The sequence below is a fragment of the Rhincodon typus genome, chromosome 38, assembly GCF_021869965.1.
Source record: "Rhincodon typus isolate 14 chromosome 38, sRhiTyp1.1, whole genome shotgun sequence".
NCBI classification, from domain to species: domain Eukaryota; kingdom Metazoa; phylum Chordata; class Chondrichthyes; order Orectolobiformes; family Rhincodontidae; genus Rhincodon; species Rhincodon typus.
In genome coordinates, this window is record NC_063369.1 from 15,927,399 (window position 1) to 15,950,957 (window position 23,559).

General features: G+C 44.5%; 1 protein-coding gene across 1 annotated transcript in view; it reads left to right on the forward strand.

Moving 5' to 3' along the window:
• The first annotated feature begins 1,665 nt into the window (after positions 1-1,665).
• LOC109919125 (adhesion G protein-coupled receptor L1-like) overlaps positions 1,666-23,559 on the forward strand; it is a 337,549-nt gene continuing 315,655 nt past the window's right edge. The window contains exon 1 of the mRNA XM_048617997.1: positions 1,666-1,732. Within this exon, the coding sequence (XP_048473954.1) occupies positions 1,666-1,732 (67 nt within the window). The remainder of the gene's footprint in view (positions 1,733-23,559) is intronic.

Sequence of the window (23,559 nt, forward strand, 5' to 3'; positions counted from 1 at the left end):
TTTTTTTCTTTGCACGGCAGGGACGGGGGTTGCGGGGTGTGTGGTCTTCTTGTGTGGCCAGACCCCTTATCTCTGAAATGGTATGCTTTGTTAGGATAAACGTAGCAACAGGAGTTGGCCATTCAGCCTCTCAAGCCTGCATCACCATTCTAGCTCTTGGCTGACCATCCACTTTAACGCTAATTTCCCTGCATTATTCCATTATTTCTTTAGTGTCTGGGAATACATCAATCTCTGCCTTGAATATACTCAATGTCTGAGCCTCCTCTCTACTCCCATCCTCATCTCAATGCTAAAATGACTTGTCCCTTATTCTGAGACTGTGCCTCCTGGTTCTAGACCCCACCACACCCAGATGACATCCCAGGGCATCCACACAATCCAACCTAATCACCACCTAATCCTAACCTTAACCCTATAGCTCTAACAATGTTGTAAGACCATCATGTTCTTGTAAACTCTAGAGAATACCGGCCCAGTCTCCTCAGTCTCTGCGAGGAGAGGCAATCTTAAATGGAGGATACAATTCGAAAAAGTGTGCATATGACAGGGCTCACTGTGAAAAACACTGCGTGTCATAATTCCACCGTAGCGGAGATATCCAAAATTACCATGAGGTGTCACTGTCTCAAAGTTGGAAAGAACTCATTCAAAGCAATCCCAGATTTCAAACAGTAAACAAAACCTTCATACTTGAGGTCAAGGCTCAGACAGAAATGAAGGCCCAAGATGGGGTTTTGAAGCGGGGAGCTGTTATGTGTACCACTGCCAACTCATGGAGATATCTCCAATATCAAGTAACTGATGTTCTTTTCTTTTAAGGGTTGTAATTTGTTATTTGGAGCTCAAAAGGTGTTAGGTTGACACCACAGGGCAATGAGTCAAACCAGGCCTGATACCCTTAACATGCAAATCAGAGGCCATTCAGCTGCTTGGGCCTGCTCTGCCATTCAATACGATCATGGCTGATCTGATTACGGTCTCAATTCCACTTTCCTGCCTAACCCCGATTACCTTTTGACTTTCAAGCACCTCTCTAGACAAGAAGTGAGAAGTATTCTGATTGATATTCAGGCAGAATGAAAGGGACAAAAACTACACCTCAATAAAGCACCAGGCGAGGTAATAGGGAAGTTATTTTTAGCTGTCGTGTGTGTGTGAGTTATGATGGTAGAGTAACATTTCTCATCTCCAGTTGTCTTCTAGTCTTGCACTCTTAATAAAGCAATAACTTTTTTAACCTTAAATGCCCTTTGAATGTCAGCAGTGGAGCCAGCCACATCTCTTGTGGTTCAGCAAAAATAAACTTAGGTGTACAACTTGCATGAATTGAGGTGAGGGTGGTGGAGTAGAGGTGTTAAACTGCAATCCTATCTAAGATAACAAGGTGTAGAGCTGGATGAACACAGCAGGCCAAGCAGCATCATAGGAGCAGGAAGGCTGATGTTTTGGGCCTAGACCCTTCATCAGAAAATCCTATCTATTCCTTTGCGAGGTCCAAATCCTCAGCATAGATGACATGTTTGACCTCTGGTGGAAGTCTAATCCAACTTCCTATGTTTGTTTCCACCTCAGGTCTGAGGATCACTGGTCCCAGCCCTACAGCATTCGAGCGTTAGACTTCAACGGAGGACTGGACAACGCACAGGGACCTCGCTAGAGACAATGGGCTTCCATTGGTGGACACTCTGGGCTTGCTGGATCACACTCTTCAGCCCAAGACCTGCAGAAGGTAAGGCAACAATTCTGAGGGCCAGTCAGTGGCCTTTGGAATTAAGGCTGTATTTCCTGGAATGGAATGAGCAATATGTTTCAGGTGCCTGCAAGCGAGGTTTTAAATGGCAGAGCTGTGCCAGCCAGGATAGATAGTTCTGTTCCGGCACAGAGCCTCTGCTTTATGAGTCATTTGGAATATTGTGTTCAGTTCTGGTCGCCACACTACCAGAAGGATGTGGTGGCTTCGGAGAGGGTGCAGTAAAAATTTTCCAGGATGTTGCCTGGTACGGAGGGCATTAGCTATGAGGAGAAGTTGGAGAAACTTGGGTTGTTCTCACTGGAATGACAAAGGTTGAGGGGCGACCTGATAGAGGTCTACAAGATTACGAAGGGCATGGACAGAGTGGACAGTTAGAAGCTTTTTCCCAGGGTGGAAGAGTCAGTTAGCAGGGACCATGGGTTTAAGGTGCAAGGGACAAGGGTTAAAGGTGATGTACAGGCAAGTTTTTTTACACAGAGGGTGGTAGGTGCCTGGAACTCGCTGCCAGAGGATGTAGTGGAAGCAGATACTATAGTGACTTTTTAAGGGCATCTTGACAAATACATGAATAGGATGGATAGAGGGATATGATCCCCGGAAGGGTAGGGGGTTTTAGTTGTGGCGGGCAGCATGTGGGTGCAGGCTTGGAGGGACGAAGGGCCTGTTCCTGTACTGTAATTTTCTTTGTTCTTTGTTCTTTGAGAGTTTTGGTATTCTGCAGCGAAGACAGACTAGAGAATTGAAGGGGCTGGAGGGTAGGGGTGAGAGTTTGATTTGGGACAATGGAGTGGTTCAGTGATGAATAGCTCAGGTTTTTGACACCTGGTACATGGTGGAAGCCAACAGGTTGGACAGATGTGACCTCACTTGCCAGGTTCAGCTGCCAACTTACGCAGTGATCCCCTTCTTTCCAGTGCACTGTTTACTGTGAGCAGCTTCCGCGATCAGTATTGACAGGCTGATTCTTGATGGTCTGAAGAGTTGATGAATCAGACTGTCATCAGGGTGCTTCTGCACTGATCCTGTGGTTAATGTGAAAGATGTTCGGCTGAATGGCACAGACCCTCTTTCCACTTGCTGCTCGTGACAGTAATCCAAATGCACATAGCAAGTCCTGGCAAATGTGGTTATGGACTGGCGCCAGCACGCAGGACACACTGTGCTTGGGTGTAACAATAAAGTAGCTTTAAGCATTGATCTTTTTAATGTAGATTATAATTAGAAATCTAAGGAACTATTGGTAGAAATACAACAGAAACAATAGGAGGAGAGAGTCCAGGAACGTGTGCTTTCTGCCTTGAATACCAAGTAGAAACACATAAAAGTACAGTGCATGATTGCTTTAAGCTATGGGTGGAGCAAGTGGGCGAAATAACTGATTCCTGATCCTCAGAGAGAAAATGCTCAAGAGACGAGAGATGCTGCTCCTAACTATGGCTGTGTGGACGTTGTAAAATATGTCAAGTTCTAAGACGTTTTAGATGGTGTAAATAAACTGTTTGAATTTAAAACCACCTCTGCATTACTCTAAAAAATTTCAGATCCATGTCAGCTCATTCCAAATATAAAGCAACTGATCAATGCTACCATCTTAAATCCCAGCCTATTAGTATGTCTTTCCATTCCCCCCCGCTCCCCACAACCTTTATGTATATCCCTTATTCACGATAAATGCTTTCATGTGAATTGCCTGAACTACTCCTTGTGGTTACAACTTTCAGATTGTAATCAATCTTTAGTTAAAGATATTTTTCCCTGAATTTTGATTTAGTAATGTCAAGTTTCAGACTTGCCTACAAGTAGAAACATCCTCTTGGGTTGAATCTACCCACAAATGGCAATTGGGAAGTGATCAATTATTCATTTTAAACCTGAGTTGGAGATTTCTGTTAGCCAATTTTTCTTTTTATTAAGGGTCAAAGGGTAAACGTTGGAATATGATATTAGGGCACAAATTGGCTACACAGTGGAATTATGGAGGTGATGGGGGTTTCATCAGTTGGAGGGTTGACAAGAGAACCATGGGTGCCTTTTAGAAATGCCCACCTGATGATAATGAGTTCTGAGGTCACCAGGGGCACTTCGTTGGACCAGGAGGTGGTGGCTGCTGCTGGAATGACACCTACCAGAAGAACCGGGATTGTAGAGTAACCCAAGACTGAGTCAAATGATGGTATCAACCAAATACAAATGTTACATGTGCAGGCCCCTGAACAGTTCTTGGGGGGCCACCGTTCCCGACTGCCTGCCCCGCTTCCGCAGTTGTGCCCAGGTGTTCTTGGAGTGGGAGCATGCAGTGTCCACCAACACTCTCAGGGCATTCAGAGAGAGATTTGGCCACCACAGGGGTCTAGAAGCTGATCAGCTCCATGTTCTGGGTCTGACTGACCTGCTTTCTCATGACGTTTAATGAGGAGTCCCTGGGAACGTTGAATCTTCAATTGGCACAATACTCGTGGAACCTGGCATTGAGCTGCTGATACCCCTGTTAGTACCTCCTTGGCCTCACATTCTGTCCTACAGTGAGACTGTTCCAAGTGGTTGGCTTTGAAGCAAACATCTGCTGCCAAATGCATCTAATTGAGCTGAGGAAAATTACTGGGCAGGCTTACCAGGCAGGGAAATAAATAATCTGACCTGGGTTCTTTGAATGTGTCCCAGCCTTCTGTTGGTCTGGCACCTTCCCAGTGCCCGTAAAGATTGCAGGCACAGTTATTGTGATGACTTTGGAAGGAATTAAAACACCAGTTATTGCCTCCCAAGTGGGGTTCAGTTAGCTTGCCAATAGAGTGGTTCGGTTCCCATCTTGACCAAGGTCAATTTGCACTTGCCTCTTTGAGGAATGTGCCCCTCCAGCTATATATAAATTGCCCCTTTTTAATGGAGGGATGCTGACAAAGGCTGTGGCAAATTGCCTACCTGTTTGCAGTCGTGTCCTGTAGTGGGCAGGCACTGGGGTCGGATCATTTGCAACTTGGTTTTTGCATACCAGTCTCTATTGAAGACTCAGCAGAGTAATATGGTGGAATTTATGTGAAGCCAGCACCGTCCTGTGGGACTCAGTCCTGCAGAGTTGCTGACAAAACCAGGATTGTTTCATTCCAGGAGCAACAAAGTGCATTAGTTTTGAACTAACACAGACAAACACTGAGAACATTGGAGGAACTGAGCAGGCCTGGCAGTCTCTGTGGAAAGAGAAACAGAGTTAACATTTCCAGTACAGTAGCACACTTCTTCAGTTTTGAATTAATTGTCTTTAACACATTAGTGTGAATCCTGACTAATTATTATGGGACAAATCTTTGTCTTCCTTTCAGTGTACTTCTGTCTCCCCCTTCCTTTCTGCTGGTATTCCCATTTTGCATCTATAAATTACAAGAAGCCATAGGGAAGATATAAGATGTCTTCCAAGCAAATGGTGAAAATGTGATTTATTTAAATTTGCCCAGGATTGTTTTCCTCTGGGGTGTTCATGGCAAACTCCAGGGAATTAATCTCCAATTCCTGGAAATTCCAGGAATTCCACTGCAGGGTTAGCAACCCCACTTTAAGCCCTCTTTGCCAACCACTGTTCCCCCGCAAGGCTTAAAGGAGCAATTCAAGATGGCATCTTCATGAGTATTGGTGCCATTTTTGAGAACATTTTGTCTATTCCTAGGCAGTGATACCTGTTCACATACCTGTGAAAAATGTCAAAGCTCAGCAATTTACATCCTTTTGTTAAGTATACTCAAAGCACTGAATAGTATGCCAAGAGAAACTGGATTGTCAGAAACCTGAGGTGTCTGAGTCATCGTGACATTCATAGATATCATAGTGATTCAAAAGAACCAGGGCAGTAAGGAGGAGAGGGCTTACTTTGCGCAGAGCGTTACTGTGATTGGAATGCCTTGTCTGAATGAGTAGTGGAAGCAGATTAAAGGGCAACATTGATAAGAGAGTTTCATTATGTAGGGCGAGGGCGAACAACGTTGCGTTTCTAAAAGCTGGTACTATTTTGGTAGACTGGATGGCTCCTACTGAATGCCAGAGACGGAAATCATGGGCCTTGGTGCTGCTTGTGACTACGCCCACTGCCTCAAAGCCAAGTGCAGCAGCTCTGCACCCCCGGCCAATATGAGCATGGGTACCCCCTAACTTCAAAAGTCAGGCCTCAGTTATTGGACCCTGATGTACAACTGCCATTCCCAGGCCTTGCTTCCTACTATGATTTTACAAGATGTGCACTTAAAACAGTGCGGTTATCAAGAATGGAACTATCTGGAAAGCAGGGCACTTGATGTTGGCCCACAGAATGGATATCAAAAGGGTGTTTCCCCTTGAGGGAGAGACTGAAACTAAGAGGCACAGTTTCACCATTCAGGGCGTCCCATTTAAAGATGGAGATGAGAATTATCTTTCTCTCACAGAGGGTCATTAGATTGTCATTAGAATTCTCTTCAACAGAGCAGTATTCTTTTAAGGCTGAGTTGGGTAGATTTTTGACCGACAAGAGAGTCAAAGGGTGTTGGGGAGTAAAATAGAGACCACAATCAGATCGATGGGCTAAAGGGCCTCTTGTGTACTCTGTGATAGAATGACATTATCGAATGGTAGAGCAAGCTCAGAGAGGCCAATTGATCTAATGCTGCTCCTAATTCTCCTGTTTGTGTGAAGTGTGGTCCGTGACTTCCCAGTATAGCAGCGACTTGAAGCAGAATAACAATAAGAAAAGCACTGAGCCATTCTCATCAGTATTCACACCTGGGATTGGATGCACGGCAATTAAATGTCCTCTCTCCTTCCTGTCAGATATCCACAGTCTGGAGTTTATCAAAAAGCATTGATGGAGGATGGGCGTGACACTTCAAAGATGAGCCTTTGTGGAGCAGAATTCCTTGCCTTTATTTTCTGATCAGATAATTGCTCATTGACAACGTAAGGGTCAGCCCCGTCTGGTCTCCAAACCTCTGGGGTGTCAACATTCAAAGAGAATCTGTATATTTGTCTTCACAATTGAAGGTATCCCTGATGTTCCCAGGATGGGAAAGGGTGGCATAATGGTAACATCACTGCATTAGTAATCCAGAGACCACAGCTGGTGGTGGAATTTAAAGTTCAGTTCACAGTTTTTTTCCTCTTTTTAATTCACACATGTGATGTGGGACGTAGGATGTGGACATCGTTGGCTGTGCCAGCATTTATTGCCTGTCCCTAGTTGCCCCTGAAAGAGTGGTGCTGAGCTGCCTTCTTGAACTTCTGCAGTCCATGTACTGTGGATTGACCCACAATGCCGTTAGGGAGGAATTTCCAGGATTTTCACCCAGTGACAGTGAAGGAACAACAATATATTTCCAAGTCAGGATGATGAGTGGCTTGGAGGGGAACCTGCAAGTGGTGGTCTTCCCATGTATATGCTGCCCTTGTCCTTCTAGATGATAGACATTGTGGGTTTGGAAGGTGCTGCCTAAGGATCTTTAGTGAGTTTCTGCAGTGCTTCTTCTAGATAATACACATTGAATGTCAGTGGTATAGGGAGTGGATGCTTGTGGCTGTGGTGCTAACCCAGTAGGCTGCTTTGTCCTGGATGGTGTCAAGCTTCTTGAGTGTTGTTAGAGCTGCACTCATCCAGCCAAGTGGGGAGTATTCCATCACACTCCTGACTTGTGCCTTGCAGATGATGGACAGGCTTTGGGGAGTTAGGAGGTAAGTTACTGGCCACAGTATTCCCAGCCTCTGACCTGCTCTTGTAGCCACTGTGTTTTATGTGATGAGTCCAGTTGCGTTTCTGGTCAATGGTAGCCCCAAGGATGTTGTTAGTGGGGGAATTCAGTGATGGTAACACCATTGAATATCAAGGGGTGATGGTTACATTATCTCTTTTTAGAGATGGTCTTTGTCTGCCATTTGTGTGGCACGAATGTCACATGTCACTTGTCAGCCCAGACCTGGATATTGCCCAGATCTTCTTGTACTTGAACATGGTCTACTTCTGCATCTGAGATGTCGTGAATCATGCTAAACATGAGGCAATCATCGGCAAACATCCCCACTTGTGAGGAGAGAAGATCATTGATGAACCAGTTGAAGATAGTTAGGTATAGGACACAATCCTGAGGAATTCCCGCAGAGATGTCCTGGAGCTGAGATGACAATCATAACCATCTTTCTCTGTGTTTGGTATGACTCCAACCTGCAGAGAGTTTACCTTCTGATACCCGTTGATTTCAGTTTTGCCAAAGAAAATCTGGAATATAAAGCTCATATCAATAATGGTGACCATGGTAACCATCACTGATTGCCATTAAAAACCCATCTGGTTCATTGATGTCCTTTTGGGAAGGGTATCTGCAGCCCTTACCCAGCCTCGCCTACATGTGACTCCAGACCCACAATGAATCTAAACTGCTCTCTGAAATGGCCCTAGCAAGTCACTTAGTTCAAGGGCAATTAGGGGTGGGCAACAAATGCTGGTTTTGCCAGTGACACCCACATCCCATGAAGGAATAAAAGCTGGAATCTATAGCCTCTTTCGCAATGCTGTCCACTCCTATTGCTATTCAGATAATCTCAGCATGGCATAGCATCCACAACCTCCCAGTTCCACTTGACATCTGGTGGAACTTTAAAGAGCATCAGAACTTTGGATTTGGGCACCTACATCTTCACTGACCTCAGCCAACATTGGATGGTAGTTTCCTTGAAGACAACAGATTTTACCAGACTATGTTCAGGGATGGCAGATTGCAGTAACATTGACAGGCTGCAGAAGCTGGGTTTGTTCTCATTGCAGCAGAGAAGACTAAGTGAAGATGGGAAAGAGATGGTTGAAATCATGTAGTGTGTAGATAGAGTTATACAGTATTCTAGGTTTCATTACTGGGGACCCAGAGTACAAGAGCAAGGAGTTTATAATGAAGTTATATAGGACCCAGATTAGACCTTAGCTGGAGTATTATGTACAGTTCTGGGTGCGACACAATAGGAAGGATATGAACGGTTCCAGGAATGAGCAGCTTCAGTTATGAGGCAACTTGGAAATGTTGGAACTTTTTTATTGGAGAGATGAAAGATATGATAGAAGTTTTCAAGATTGTATGGGGTCTGGAGAAAGTAGGTAGGGAGAAACTGTTCTTGCTCATAAAAGGATAGAGAACTAGGGGACACAGTTTTGCAAAAGAAGCAATTGTGAGGTGACAGAGACCTGTTTCACACAGCAAATACTTTAGGGTATGGAATGCACTGCATGGTAATGCAGTGGAGACAGGTTTAATTGAGACATTGAAGGGAACATTGGATGATTATTTAAATAGGAACAATGTGCAGACTTACAGGAAACAGTAGGAGATTACCACTAAGTCAAATGCTTAGTGAGACAGTACAGACATGATGAGCCGAATACCCTCTTTCTGCACCACAACAATACTGTGATTCTGAACATTGGGAGATTATTTCCAATGGCTGAAGGGTTGATAATCAGAGTACGTATATTGAAGGTGATCGGCAAAAGCACCAGAGGCCAGGGGAAGAAGAGCTATGTTTTACAGTTGCTAGAATTCAATTATCTAGTAGGGGTGTGGATAGGGATTCAGTAACCGCTTTGAAAAGGGAATCAGATAAGTATTTTAAAAGAGAAGAAAATGGACTGATATGGGGAAAATGTGGGACTAACTGGATAGTCCTGTAAATGAGTGAGGATAGATTAGATGGGCTGAATAATCTCTTATAGTGGACTATTCTGTGGGTCTGTGCATCTGCAATTGGCGTCATTACCCCTGGGTTTAAATTGTAAATTGGCCAGCATTCGTCCTAATCACTTCATATACGTGGGGTAACTTGAGCAGCGGAATCTCTGACTTCTCAATAATCCAGGTTTCCTTTATCACAGAACAGGTTTCTTCCAAACACGTGATACCACAACCCAGCGGCTCTGTGATCAGCAGGGCTGCCATGTCAATTAAATAACAGAATCGAAGGACACATGAATGGAAACCTGCGCTTTCAACAGACAACAGTAACATGTTGATCGATTTCACCAAGCTGTTCAGATTTGTTATCAAGTGTGCCTGGAAAAGGTAGATTATGAACCGGGATGTTCTGACTCAGAGATAGGGACATGACCACGGAACCCCAAAAACGCAATTGTAATTCGTACAATGAATGCATCCCTGCAACTGAAGGAGCATGTGAAGTAAGTCTGTTGACACGGGCCCCAGGTAAACATTAAAAAGTAATATACAATCAAAGCCCTTCTGCCTGCCAGTATACAGTACAAAACACACTCACTCCCTCACACTCTTTCACTCTTACACGCACACACATTTACTGTCTCTCTCACACATGCGTTCTTTCTCTCTCCAAAATGTACACTCTCATATATACAAACCCTCACGTGTGCACACTAGTGCATACTTTTGTTTGTTCATGGAGTGTGGGCGCCACTGGCTGAGTCAGCATTTATTGCTCGTTTCTAGTTGTCCCTCGAGAAGCAGGTGGTGAGCTGCCTTCTTGAACCGCTGCAGTCGATATGCCGTAGGTAGACACTCAATGCCCATAGGGAGGGAATTCCAGGATTTTGACCTAGTCACAGCGAAGGAACGGCGATATACTTCTGAATCAGATGATGATGGCCAGGTGGTGACGTTCCCATATATCTGCTGCCTTTGTCCTTCTCGATGGAACCGGCCATGGGTTCAGAAGGTGCTGTCTAAGATTGACACCAGTGCACAATCTCACTTGTACACTCCTACACAGACAGTCCCGATATTGTTTACTCTCTCACATAATGTTCATAAACACCCACTCACTCACTCGCTCATATACACACTCTCTTTCTCATTCACACACACTCATTCTCTCTCAAATTCATGCATACACCACAACACACACACAGTCAAATTGAAGGAGAACAATGGAAAGGAGAGGGAGATCCCTAGCATAGCCAAGTTCCTTTAATCTGTAAAGAACTTCAGAACTGGTATTTGAGAAATTCCACCTCTGTTTGAATAACGCATCTGCTCGTTCATCCACTCCTTGTGAGTTGCTGTAAGTAATGCTTGGGTTTCCTAGGGGTGTTACATTACTAGAGGAAACAGGAACACAGACCAGCAGCTCCATCAGCAATGACAATGTACTCAAACTACTAGATTTGTGCCTCGCCACACACTTCGTTCTTTAATGGTAAGTACACAAACTGATCAATGGCACACTCATAGAGTCACCCATCTCAGGACTCATCACAGAGGCAGTCGTGTAAAGATTAGAACACAGTACCCTCCTCCTCATACAACCTAAACTGTGGATCCAGTACGGGGTGACACATTTGTCATCATTAAACGCACCAAACTAGAAGAGACCCACTACCTCATCAACAATGTATTCGCCGGGATTAAACTCACGAGAGAAGAAGAAAACAGCAATCAGCTTCCGTTTCTAGAAGTCAGAGTTGAAAGTATGACCAACGGGGAGTTCCAAACCTCTGTAGACAGGAAAGCAACCCAAACTGATCAAATCCTCAACTTCCACAGCAACCACCCCAGCGTCCACAAACAAAGCTGTGTTAGGACACTATTTAAATGGGCCACCACTCAGTACAACATGCCAGAACTATGCAGGAAAGAGGAAGAGCACTATACAAAATCTTCGCTATGAATGGATTTCTCCACAACTTCATATACAGATGCTTACTAGATAAACAACAGCAAGGGGACACAGTACACCCGAACACACTGGCCATACTTCCCGACATCAAGAACATATCAGAACTGACAACAAGACTCCCACGACCACTAGGAACCATAGTAGCACAGCCATGCTACGACCAACACTCGCAAGGATTAAAGACCCCATTCCCACAACATGCAGAACCAAAGTAGTTTGCAAAATACCATGCAACAACTGCCACAAACATTACATCGGACAGATAGGAAGCAAACTAGCCATCAGAATATAAGAACATCAGCTAGCAGCAAAACGACACAACGAACTTTCCCTGATATCAGTATACTCGGACAACGAAAGCCATCAGTTTAACTGGGACAACATAACCATAGTAGCCCAAGTCAAACATAGGCATGCACGGGAATTCCTAGCGGCATGGTTCTCAATCCATAGTGCAATCAACAAACATGTAGAATTGGACCCCATACACAGACGCATACAGAACAAAACCGGAAACACACAACTCAGTAACAGATCGGACAGTATAAATTCCAAGCAGAGTAGAACAACATCGCTTCATCGGAGGCCTCACTGATGATGTTACCCAACATGGTGATGAAACGTCTGAACAAAAACAAGCCAGCTCGGCGAGCAAGTCAACAACGTCACCCACAACCCAAGCTACAAATCTTTGCAAAAACCTTCCTAGGAGTATCTTTAAGGAGGGGGAGATTTACAGGATGAGTGATGAAGTTACTCTTCAGCAATTGAATTAGCTTTATGGAATTAGCTTTATTGTCACGTACTCAAATGAGTACGGTGAAAAGTTTACAAACTGAATAAATGCGATTAACATGGTTCACTCTGGTTTGTGGGTCATGCAAGCTCATCCAAGCCCTACGTTTAAATGAATGTTTGTTTTTAAAACAAATCACATTTACCATGGCTAACGTTGCGGGAATTTCAGAGGGCTGCTGCTTCATATACCTGTCACTGACCCTGCTGGTGATGTTAGTATCAGTCGTGCAATAGGAAACAAAGCTTTTCAACATCTCTATTTGAACAGTGTAAAATCTTTTGGATGAGATCTCAATGCTAAGGCCCTGACGTCCTACTCCAGCAATTATAAAAGATTCCCTGATACCTCACAGGGCTCCTGGGACCTTGGCAAATGAGAGGACCAATTCAAGTCATCTCCTTGACTGAATTTGGTTAAGGATTGAGAAAAAAACAGAAAGAAATATAGGGTGAATTTGAGTCAAATCAGGTCCAGAACGAGTAATGAAGGAAGGGGAGTAACAATTGAACGAAGAAAGAAGCAAGAAGAGATTCAAAAAAGATTAATTTTATTTTTTATGAAAAATTTCTAACAACCATTTACTCCCTTTGAAATGAGAGTCCCCTTTCCAGGCTAGACAGGTTGATTAACCAATCACAACATAATACCCTCCTGAGAAATGTACTTACAGTGTTAAGTTCCAGCCCTAATTGTCCACAGTGAGTTTAATTGGTGGTGCTCAGGTTAAACTACCGCCTGTTGTGTCTATTTTTATGATTAATTCATAAGGACTCCTAAATCCATTTGTGCTGTAGCTTTCTGCAGTCTCTCTCAGTTTAAGTAATATTCACCTCCTCTATTCTTCTCACCAATGTGCCTAACCTCACCTAATTTTACCTCATCCACAAACTTAGTTAGAGTACATTGATTTTCCTCATCCAAGTCATTAACGTTATGAATAATTTTGTCACCAGCACTGATCTTTGTGACGTTCCACTAGCTACGGGTTAATATCCTGAAAATTCAACCCTTATCCCAAATCTCTGTTTTCTGTTGGTTACCCATTCCTCTATTCATGCTAATATACTACCACCTATGGGCTTTACCTTAGTCAAGTGGCTTAATACCTTATCAAATACCCTCTGAAAATCCAAATATATTGCATCCAATGCTTCCCCTTTATCTATCTTGCTTTCACTTCCTCAAAGAATTCTAATAAATTTGTAAGGCATGATTTCCCCTTTGTGAAGCCATGCTGACTTCCGATTGATTATATTATATATTTCTGAAAGATTTGATACTGCATCTTTTATAATACACGCCAACATTTTCCCAATGACAGATGTCAAGCTAACAGGCCTATACTTACCTGTTTTTGATCTCCTTCACTTCTTAATTAAGGGTGTTACAGTGGCAATTTTACAGTCCTCTGAGACTTCTCAAGAATCAAAGAGTTTCCAGAAAATTATTATCAATCAAACCATTATCTCTCTAGTTAATTCTATATGTACCCTATCCATCAATTCCATCCTCTGCCTCCTCCAAGCTCTTCATAACTTTGAAACTGCAGGTTAAGCTTCTCTGTCGTTATCCTGTCTATCACAGAAAGCACTTGCATTCTTGATTCATTTGGGATGTGAGAATCGCTGATTGGGCCAGTATTTATTGCCTGTTCACTCAATGCCCTTGAGAAGGTGGTAGTGAGCTGCATTTTTGAACCGCTGCAGTCCATGGAGACTCTCAACGCCCTTAGGGAGGGTGTCCTAGGGTTTTGACCCAGCAACGGAACGGTGATATATTTCCAAGTCAGGATGGTGAGTGGCTTGGAGAGAAACTTGCAGGGGATGGTGTTCCCATGTATCTGCTGTCCTTGTCCTTCTAGATGGAAGTGGTCATGGGTTTGGAAGGTGCTGTCAAAGGAGCCTTATTGAGTTACTGCAGTGCACTTCCTAGATAGTACACACTGCTGCTTTGGAGAATTGGTAATGGAAGAAATGAACGTTAAAGTGTTGGATGAAGTGCCAATCAAGCAGCTGCTTTGTCCTATCTGAAAAAAAACTCATTTTCATTCACTGCCTCAGCCCATCAGTCTGTTACTTCTCACCTTTATTACACCAATACTCTCCTGACTGACCTCTCAATGCTGCATATTCCATCAGCTTCAGCCCATATCACGAGTCCCACCTATCCCCTATCACTGTGACATTGTTGGTCGTGATTGGTCCCCTATTCCATGTTTGTTCAGTTTACAGCTTGTACCCTTGTGTTCAAATCCTTCCAAGGTCTCCCTCCCCCATATTTCCATCAGCCAGACAGCTGTAATCCTTCAACTCCAGCTTCTTGTGCATTCTCTACCTCCATCACTCATCAACGTTGGCAGCAATTTCTTACATTGCTCAGGCCCTAATGTCTGGAATTCCCTTGCTAAACCTCTTTACCCCACTGTCTCGCTCTCCTTCTTAAGGTGCTCCTGTAAACCAAACTGTTTGAGTTAGCTGCTGGTCTTAATATCCTCTTGGGAATGGTATCATATGGAGAACATTTGTCTGTGCTAAAGGCCTCTTTATAAGTAAAAAATTACAGTTGTTGAATACCCTCAGTACTTGTTACTGGCAGAATGATACTTATGTCCTGGTATTTTGTAAATCTAGTTGATGCTGTGGCAACAGCAAGGAAACAGTGAAATTTGATATCACTTTGATGTTGGAAGGAATTATGGAAGAATAGCAGAAACAGCAACACCAATTAGGAGCAATGCAACTGGACTGTTATACCCACGCGCTCCAGCTGGGCAGAAAGGGAGCCTGCTTAGTGTGTGTTAGAGTTTGCTGGGTCTCTGTGCACGAAGGTACAGAGCAGTAAGATCCCACACTGGGCCAGTCTCTGACGCATGTGAAGGGGATGGGCAAAGAGAGAGTAATGAATAAACTAGAAGTTGAAACAAAATCCCAGAACGCTGGAGAAACACAATAGGTCTGGCAGCATCTGCAGAGAGAGAAACAGTTAATGTTTTGAATCCAGTAGCACGCTTCTTCAGAACACTTTCCCTTCTCCCCCTGCATTTTTCCAGCATCCACAGTATTTTGCTCACAAAAGAATGCAAAACAAATGGCAAAATGTATAGTCAGGTGGCCGTTTCCTATTTCACACCAGCGCGCCCCCCCCCAGTTACCTAAGGGAAGTATTTGTATTGCAGGAGCATCTTACACTGCCTTAGGACACTGCCAAAGAGTTTTACAGCCATTAACAGACTTTGGGAGTGTCTTCCCCATTGCAGTGTAGAAAACACTGCACTAAATTTGCAGACAGCAAGAGGTGGTTTTTTTTTTGTTCATGGGATGTGGGTGACTTTGGCTTGGCCAGCATTTATTTCCTATCCCTAATTATTTCTTGAGATAAAGTGGTGAGCTGAATTCATGAACTGCTGCAATCTGTATGCTATAGCTCGACGCACAATGCTGTTGGGGTGGAAATTCCAAGATTTTGACCTAGTGACACTGAAAGAGCATCGGTATTTTTCCAAGTTAGGATGGTGAGTGGCTAGGAGAGGAACTTGCAGGTGGTGGTGCCCCATATATCAGTTGCACTTGTCCTTCTAGATGAAAGTGTTATGAGTTTGGAAGATGATGTCTAAGGAGCATTGGTGACCAGTTTCACCGGGTTTCACAAACATCACTGTGAAAATGGCCTGATAATCTCTTTCAGTGGTGTTGACTGAGACAGAAATCTTGTCCAGGACATACAAATCTTTGCTTCGGCCATGGCTGGTGTACTCTGTGTGGTTCTGGTCACCACACTATAGGAAGGATGTGATTGCACTGGAGGGGGTGCAGGGGACATTATTCAGGATGTTGCCTGGGGTGGAGCATTTCAGCGATGAAGACAGGCTGGATAACCTAGGATTGTTTTTGTTAATGACGGAGAAGGGTAAGTGGGGGAACCTGAGAGAGGTGTGAAAGATTATGAGGGGCATGGACAGGATTGCTAGAAAGCAGGTGTTCCTCTTAATTGTAGGGTAATATCAAGGGGGCATAAATTGAAGGTGTAGGACAGAAGGTTTAGAGTGGATTCGTGGGAGAGTTTTCTTCATCCAAAGGGTGGTTGGGATCTGGAATATGGTACCTGGGAGAGTAGTAGAAGTGGGACATCTCACAACCTTTAAAACATACTTGGATGAGCACTTCAAATGAAACATACAGGGCAATGGGCCATGTGCTAGAAAGTAAGATTAGTGTCAGTAGGTCAGCGCAGACTCAATGGGCCAAAGAGCCTCTTTTGTACGGAATGGCTTTGTGTTCAGGATATGTCATTGGGTCCAACACCCAATTATTTTGCTTCTTCCCCTCGAGACAAGTGTGAGCAGCAAATGGATTCATCATCTGACTGGGTGTGACATGAGCACCCCTTTCTATGGCCACGGCCGCCTTTAAATCAGTCATGGTTTACTGGGGCAGCAGTAATGCTTGCACTCCAATATGTTTGAGAGGCTGCGATTTACCACAGCAGACACCTCAAAGCACTGGAGAAGTACTATCGAGTAGTGCCGTCATAAGGTCCTGCCAATCCAGTGTATGAAAGGTGATCAGACTGCAGCATCCTGTCCCAACTTAGCCAGAATTAAGTTGCAAAACACTCAAAAACCAGCCATGCACAACAGGACGTGAGATCCACATGTCTGATAACAGACTCCCTGAAGCAACTGCTCCACTTGGAATTCAGCCGTGGTGGGGGACTCCGATGCGGAATGGTGGGTACATCTTAGGGAAGTCTCAATCTCCCTGAAATCCCCTGTCTGGATCCCTGACCGACCCTGGTCCGTAACCAACCGAGAAGGTGAAGACTCATTCAAGAAAGCACCAAATGCTTTGAGAGACCTTGACGCGAACACACAGAGAGGACATTACAGGGTCAGAGGGAGCGCACAAAACTCCAGAAAAGCATCATCCACCTAGCTCTTCCAAAGTCCACCTGTCCCTGCGGGTGGCGGAGTCCGCAGGTCATGCATTGGAGCAATTAGCTGCCTCTCAGGGTGCATGGTGGCTCAGTGATTAGCGCTGTCCCTCACAGCACCAGGGACCCATGTACAATTCAAACCTCAGGCAACAGTCTGTGTGGAGTTTGCACATTCTCCCCGTGTCTGTGTGGGTTTCTGTTGGGGGTGCTCCAGTTTCCTCCTATAGTCCAAAGATGTGCAGGTTAGGTGGATTGGTCATGCTAAATTGTCCATAGTATTCAGGAATGTGCAGGTTAGGTGCATTAGCTGTGGGAAATACAGGGCTAGGTTAGGGGATGGGTCTGGGTGGGATGGTCTTCAGAAGGTCTGAGAGGACTTGCTGGGCCAAATGGCCTGTTTCCACACTGTGGGGATTTTATGAAATCTCAGAACCCATGGAACCAGTGAGAAACCAAGTCACCCTCCATCTCAAGGGACTACCTAAGAAGCATATAGGGCATACAATGACAAAGCTGTACACGGAGGATGTCAGGGGAGGGTACAAGTCGCAAGACACTGAGTCTAACACTGGATATTGTTCCAGATCTTGGTTTCCCCCTGGCTAGGTGAGAGGAGGAATGGAGCCTAGCACCCTCAGGTTCTGAGGCCAAGCTGGAGACTTGTTCAATGTCCGGGCACATCGCGAGAGATACACTTGCTTTGGGAATCACTTAACACTGGGTCTCTGCCATCTGGTACCTGAAAAATACTAAAGTCAGGGATTCTGGTGACAGTGACATTGCAGGGCCACCCATCCCGTGAGTGTGTGCACTCACATTAAAGAGTTACAGTGCCCACCAACTCTCATCTCCCGACAAGTTACTGGCCCAGTGGGACTCCAGGAAGAGTTGAGAATACCACTGTCCCCACTCTAAGAATATAACAGATCGTTAAGTGTTGTATGTTATTGTGTTTTTTCGTACTGGTGAATTTTATAGTACTTTCAGTTGCCTAATTAGCCCAGCGATGGATCACACTGCTGGAGTTGTGATTTTTGAAGCAACGCGAGGTAGTTACAGTGTGGAATTTATTGTGATGTCGAGGATAATAAACCTGGGGCAATCTGCCATTTGAAGAAGTTAATCAGGGCTGGCAAGTGCTGATTGACACTGCTGGAGAATTAGGACATATGAGCTGAGCGAGAGGACATGCTGAGGTGTAGCCTCTCTGACAGAAAGGCTGGTACAATGCCCACTGAAATGCCTCAGCCACAATCATTGCTTCAGATTCACATGTCCATCCATTTTCTCCTATCCTTGTCTGACTCACTCGCTTTCATTTCTGTTTCTCACGATGTGACTTTGTCTTCTCACACTCTCTCAGTTGATATTTTCTTTGCTCTTTACCTCTAAATCTCTGTCGCTGTTTGAAATAACTCCACAGAGGCTGGTATCCTGTCACCAGCTCACCTTTTATTTACACGTAGAAAGTCCTTGACACTGATTCAGCTCCCGCAGAGCCAGCTCTCAGAGTGAACAGGATGTCTGACATAGACATAGCAGGAACTGCAGATGCTGGAGTCAGAGACAACACAGTGTGGAGCTGGAGGATCACAGCAGGCCAGGCATCATCAGAGGAGCAGGAAAGTTGACAGTCCTGTTTATATCTGTCAGCCAGGACTTCCTCATTGGACCAGCTTAACAGCCACAATCAGGGAACTCATATTCTATGAGGGTCCCCTTGCTGACCTCAGTATAGCCACTACACTCTTCTCTCTCTTGTTGCCTCGAGGTCCTGGCTTCATGTCTCACCTCAAAGCTTAAGCATGAAAATTCCCTGCACTAATGAGGGAATGCTGCTATTCCTCTCACTCATTTCCACTGTCTCAAACTCTCTTGTGATGCATGTCTGCCTTTTCTCTCAGTTTTCCCTTCCGCAAGTATCGCCATTGCCCTTTCCCCCTCTATTTCTCAATCACTCTGTATATCCTCTCTTCTCCTCCCCAACACCCATTCCTTTAGGAGCCAATCTTTCAGCTGTTACCCACTGTCCCCACAAGGAGTCATTGATGTGCTCTTTCTCTCTCATCTTCCTTATTCCTTTATTAGACCAAAAGACATTGGAGCAGAAATTAGGCCATTCAGCCCATCCAGCCTGCTTTGCCATTCAGCCATGGCTGATAAATTTCTCACCCCATTCTCCCACTTTCTCCCCATAACACATAATACCCTTGACAATGAAGAACCTATCTATCTCTATCTTAAATATACTCAATGACCCAGCCTCCACAGCCCTCTGTGGCAATGAATTCCATGGATGCACCACGCCCTGGCTGAAGAAGTTTCTCCTTATCTCTGTTCTAAAGGGCCTTCCTTTTATTTTAAGGCTGTGCCCTCTCCTACCAATGGAAACATCTTCCCAATGTTGCCTGACCAGAGCTTTATAAAGCTTCAGAAGTACATTCCTGCTTTTATATTCTAGTCCTCTCAAAATAAATGCCAACATTACATTTGCCTTCCTAACTACCGACTCAACCTTCAAGTTTACCTTAAGAGAATCCTGGACCAGGACTCCCAAGTTCCTTTGCGCTTCAGGTTTCTGAATGTTCTCCCCATTTGGAAAATAGTCTATGCCTTTATTCTTCCTACCAAAATGCATTACCATCTGCCACTTCTTTGCCCACTCTCCTAACCTGTCTAAATCCTTCTGCAGCCTCCCCACTTCCTCAATCCTACCTGTCCCTCCACCTATCTTTGTATGATCTGCAAACGTAGCCAGAATGCCCTCAGTTCCTTCAGCTACATCATTAATGTATAAAGTGAAAAGTTGTGGTCCCAACACTGACCCTTGTGGAACACCACTAGTTACCAGCTGCCATCCTGAGAAGGACCCTTTTTCTCCACTCTCTGCTTTCTGCCAGACAGCCAATCTTCTATCCACGCCAGCATCTTGCCTGTAACATTATGGGCCCTTATTTACTCAGCAGCTTCCTGTGCGGCACCTTGTCAAAGGCTTTCTGAAAGTCCAGATAGGATAACATCCATTGGCTCTCCTTGGTCTGACCTGCTCATTACCTCTTCAAAGAATTCTAACAGATTTGTCAGGCATGACCTCCCCTTGATGAAACCATGCTCACTTTGCCCTATTTTATCATGCCCTTCCAAGTATTCAGAAATCTCATCCTTCACAATCGACTCCAAAATCTTACCAATCTTTTACTGTTACTGTGTGTGGATGTGGGAGTGTGTGCCTGTTTTTCTCTCTCTCTCTCTGCCTCTTTCTCTCTCTCTCCCTTTGTCTGTTTCTGTGTGTATAATGTATGTGTATGCTGTCTGTGTGCGTCACTCTGTGTGTGTGTGTGTGTGTGTGTGTGTGTGTGTGTGTGTGTATCTGTGCAGCCTCTGTATGTTTTGTCTATGTGCTTGTGGGTCTCTGTGCCTCTGTGCATCTGTGTGTGTCACTCTGTGTGTATGTGTCTGCATCTGTCTTTCTGTCTGTCTGTGTGTGTTGGCTATGTGAATGTTCAAACAGCATTTCATAAAGTAGTACACAGTAGGCGAACAGCGGATAAAAGGGACATTCGCAGCACACATCCAAAATTAGCTAAGGGATGGAAACCAAAGATTTGTGCAGATTAGCTTTCTTTTTCTCCTGGAGGGAGATAAACGATGGACGTTCCATGGGATCATTGCTGTTTTTAATACTAATAGACTTTTGGACTTGGTGTTCCAGATCTTAATTTTAAAAGTTATAGATGACGCAGAACCAAAGAGTGTGGTGACATTGAGGTGTTGGAGATTGGTTCAGAATGGGTGCAGATATGCCAGGTAAAGTTCAATGTAGAAAATTGTGAAGATTTTGTTTGGAGAATGGGGAGAGGAGCCTGCTCCACCATTCAATTCTGTCATCCGACTTAGACCCCTGTTCCTGCTTTCTCTCTGTAGCCACTGATCCATTTAGCCCTTATTGTGACAATTGACGATAGTTGAGCCCAACTTTACATTCCAGGGTCCTTAATATTACATCCCCCATTGGGGATGTTTCAGCATGGGGATGGCACATACAATAGGGCAGGTGCCCAGCCCAGCATCTTCCCGCCCATCCCCGGTACCCACAGCCCACCTGCCATTGTACATAAATCAATATTACACTGTCAATGCCATTTCATTGTTGGCATGGACAGCTTGTTTTGTTTCAAAAGCTTTTGAATGGAACAGAAGGAAGAGGGGAGATGCGTATCCTTATACTTTTGAGGCACCCTCCTCCAAAGATAGTGCACCCCAACTTCCTTCCTTCCTTCCTTCTGCAAAATCCACCCCCAGTGTGGTAACAAAATGCTTATTAGAGCAGATGGGAACTCAATCACTATATATCAAGGCATATTTTTTAATATTCATTCCCAGGATATGGATGTCATTGGCTGGGCCAACATTTATTGCCCATCCCTAGTTGCCCTTAAGAAGGTAGGTGGTGAGCTGCCTTCTTGAACCGCTGCAGTCCCTGTGTTGTAGGTTGACCCACAATGCCATTAGGGAGGGAAATCCAGGATTTTGACCCAGTGACACTGAAGGAATGGTAATGTATTTCCAAGTCAGAACGGTGAGTGGTTTGGAAGGGAAGTTGCAGAGGGTGGAGTTCGCATGTGTCTGCTACCGTTGTCCTTCTAGATGGAAGTGGAGTTGGATTTAGGAGATGCTGTTAAAGAACCTTGGTGAGTTGCTGCAGTGTATCTTGTTACTGGTACATCGTAAAAAGAAAAATCAGGAATATGCTAAAGCTTCATAAAACACAAATTTGACCTCAACTGGAGTACTGTGTCCAGTTCTGAACACGTTAAGAGTTATGTGAGGAGAGACTTACTGGAATCAGATATTGCTACATAGTTAGACAGAAGAAGCTGCACTTGAGCTTTGTACAACAGGACAGGTAAGAGAAGAGGTATCTGAAATCATAAAGCATTTAGAGAAAATAAATAAATAGCAATTGTTTTCAGTTGCTGAAGTGACCATCAAAAGGGAAACATTTGGAGTGGAAAACAAAACACATGGAAATGGGAGAAACGGAGTGGAGTAGCTCTGTTTCTGAAAGGGCTGAGTGGGCCTGCTTTCCCTGACATGCTGAAATGCTTCCGGCACCCTGCTCAATGATCCCAACTATCATTCAAGCCGGTCATCAGGTCATTTATCCAATTGCTGTTTTTGGCAGCTTGCTGTGCGCAGCCTGGTCACTAGCAACTCCCATATCACAGCAGTGAGCTGACCTCAAAAAGTGCTGTGAAGTGATTTGAGGTGTGGTATGTAAATGCCAATTGTACCTTGTTGTCCCCTTTGAGTATCTACTTTGGGCGGTGGGGATGGTGGGAAGGAGTTAAGCTCAGTGTGCATGAGAAGCTGCCTGTTACGGTGAGAATGCAACCATTAGAACAGGCTCAGGCAGCAGCACGCACCTCTTCATGATTCATTGTTTGGCAGAGAGCTGAGGCTGTACTCTATCCATCATTTATTTCAAGTGTCAGTCCATTCATAGCTGTCATCTGATCCCCATTAAATCCAACATAATGAAAGCTGAGGCTGCTAATTACCCCAGTATACTGGAGGGCTCTTGGGCCTGACCCCTCTGTCACTGGCAATGAGGTGTGATGGGAATCATGTCTATGAGAGGCTCTTTTACAGCACATTCCTGCACAGCCTCAATGCTACATGTTCTGGTTGTACTGAGCACATTACCAGTCCTCCCTCCTCTGCATGCTGGCCTCCTGTTCAGAGCCACGTAGGTGTTTTGTATACATCAAATTTTATTCATGGCACATGGGCATTACTGGTTGGGGCCAGCATTTATTACCCATCTCTAATCTTCCCTTGAGAAGGTAGGGGTGAGCTGCCTTTTTGAACCACTGCAGTCCATTTGGTGTAGGTGCACTCACAATAGAAACATTCAGCCCTTCATAGCCTGCTTTACCATTCAGTATGATTATGACTGATCATCCAACTCAGTACCCTATTCCCGCTTTCTCCCCATACCCTTTGGTACTTTTTTTCCCTAAGAACTATACCTAACCCACAAACCCATTAATTTGGAAAGGGTACAAAAGAGATTTACAAGGATGTCACCAGGACTAGGGGGTTCGAGTTATAAAGAGAGGCTGGATAGGCTGGGACTTTTTTCCCTAGAGTGTAGGAGGTTGAGGAGAGACCCTATTGAAATTTATAAAATCATGATGGGCAAAAATAAGGTGAATAACAAAGGTCTCTTTCCTTAGGAAAGGGAAATTCAAAACTACAGGGCATAGTTTTAAGGTGAGAGGAGAATATTTAATAAGGACCTGAGGGGCACCTTTTTCACACAGAGGATGATGCATATATGGAATGAACTGCCAGAGGAAGTAATAGATGCAGAAAAAGATGCAACATTTAAAAAAAACTTTTGGACAGGTACATGAATAGGAAAGGCTTA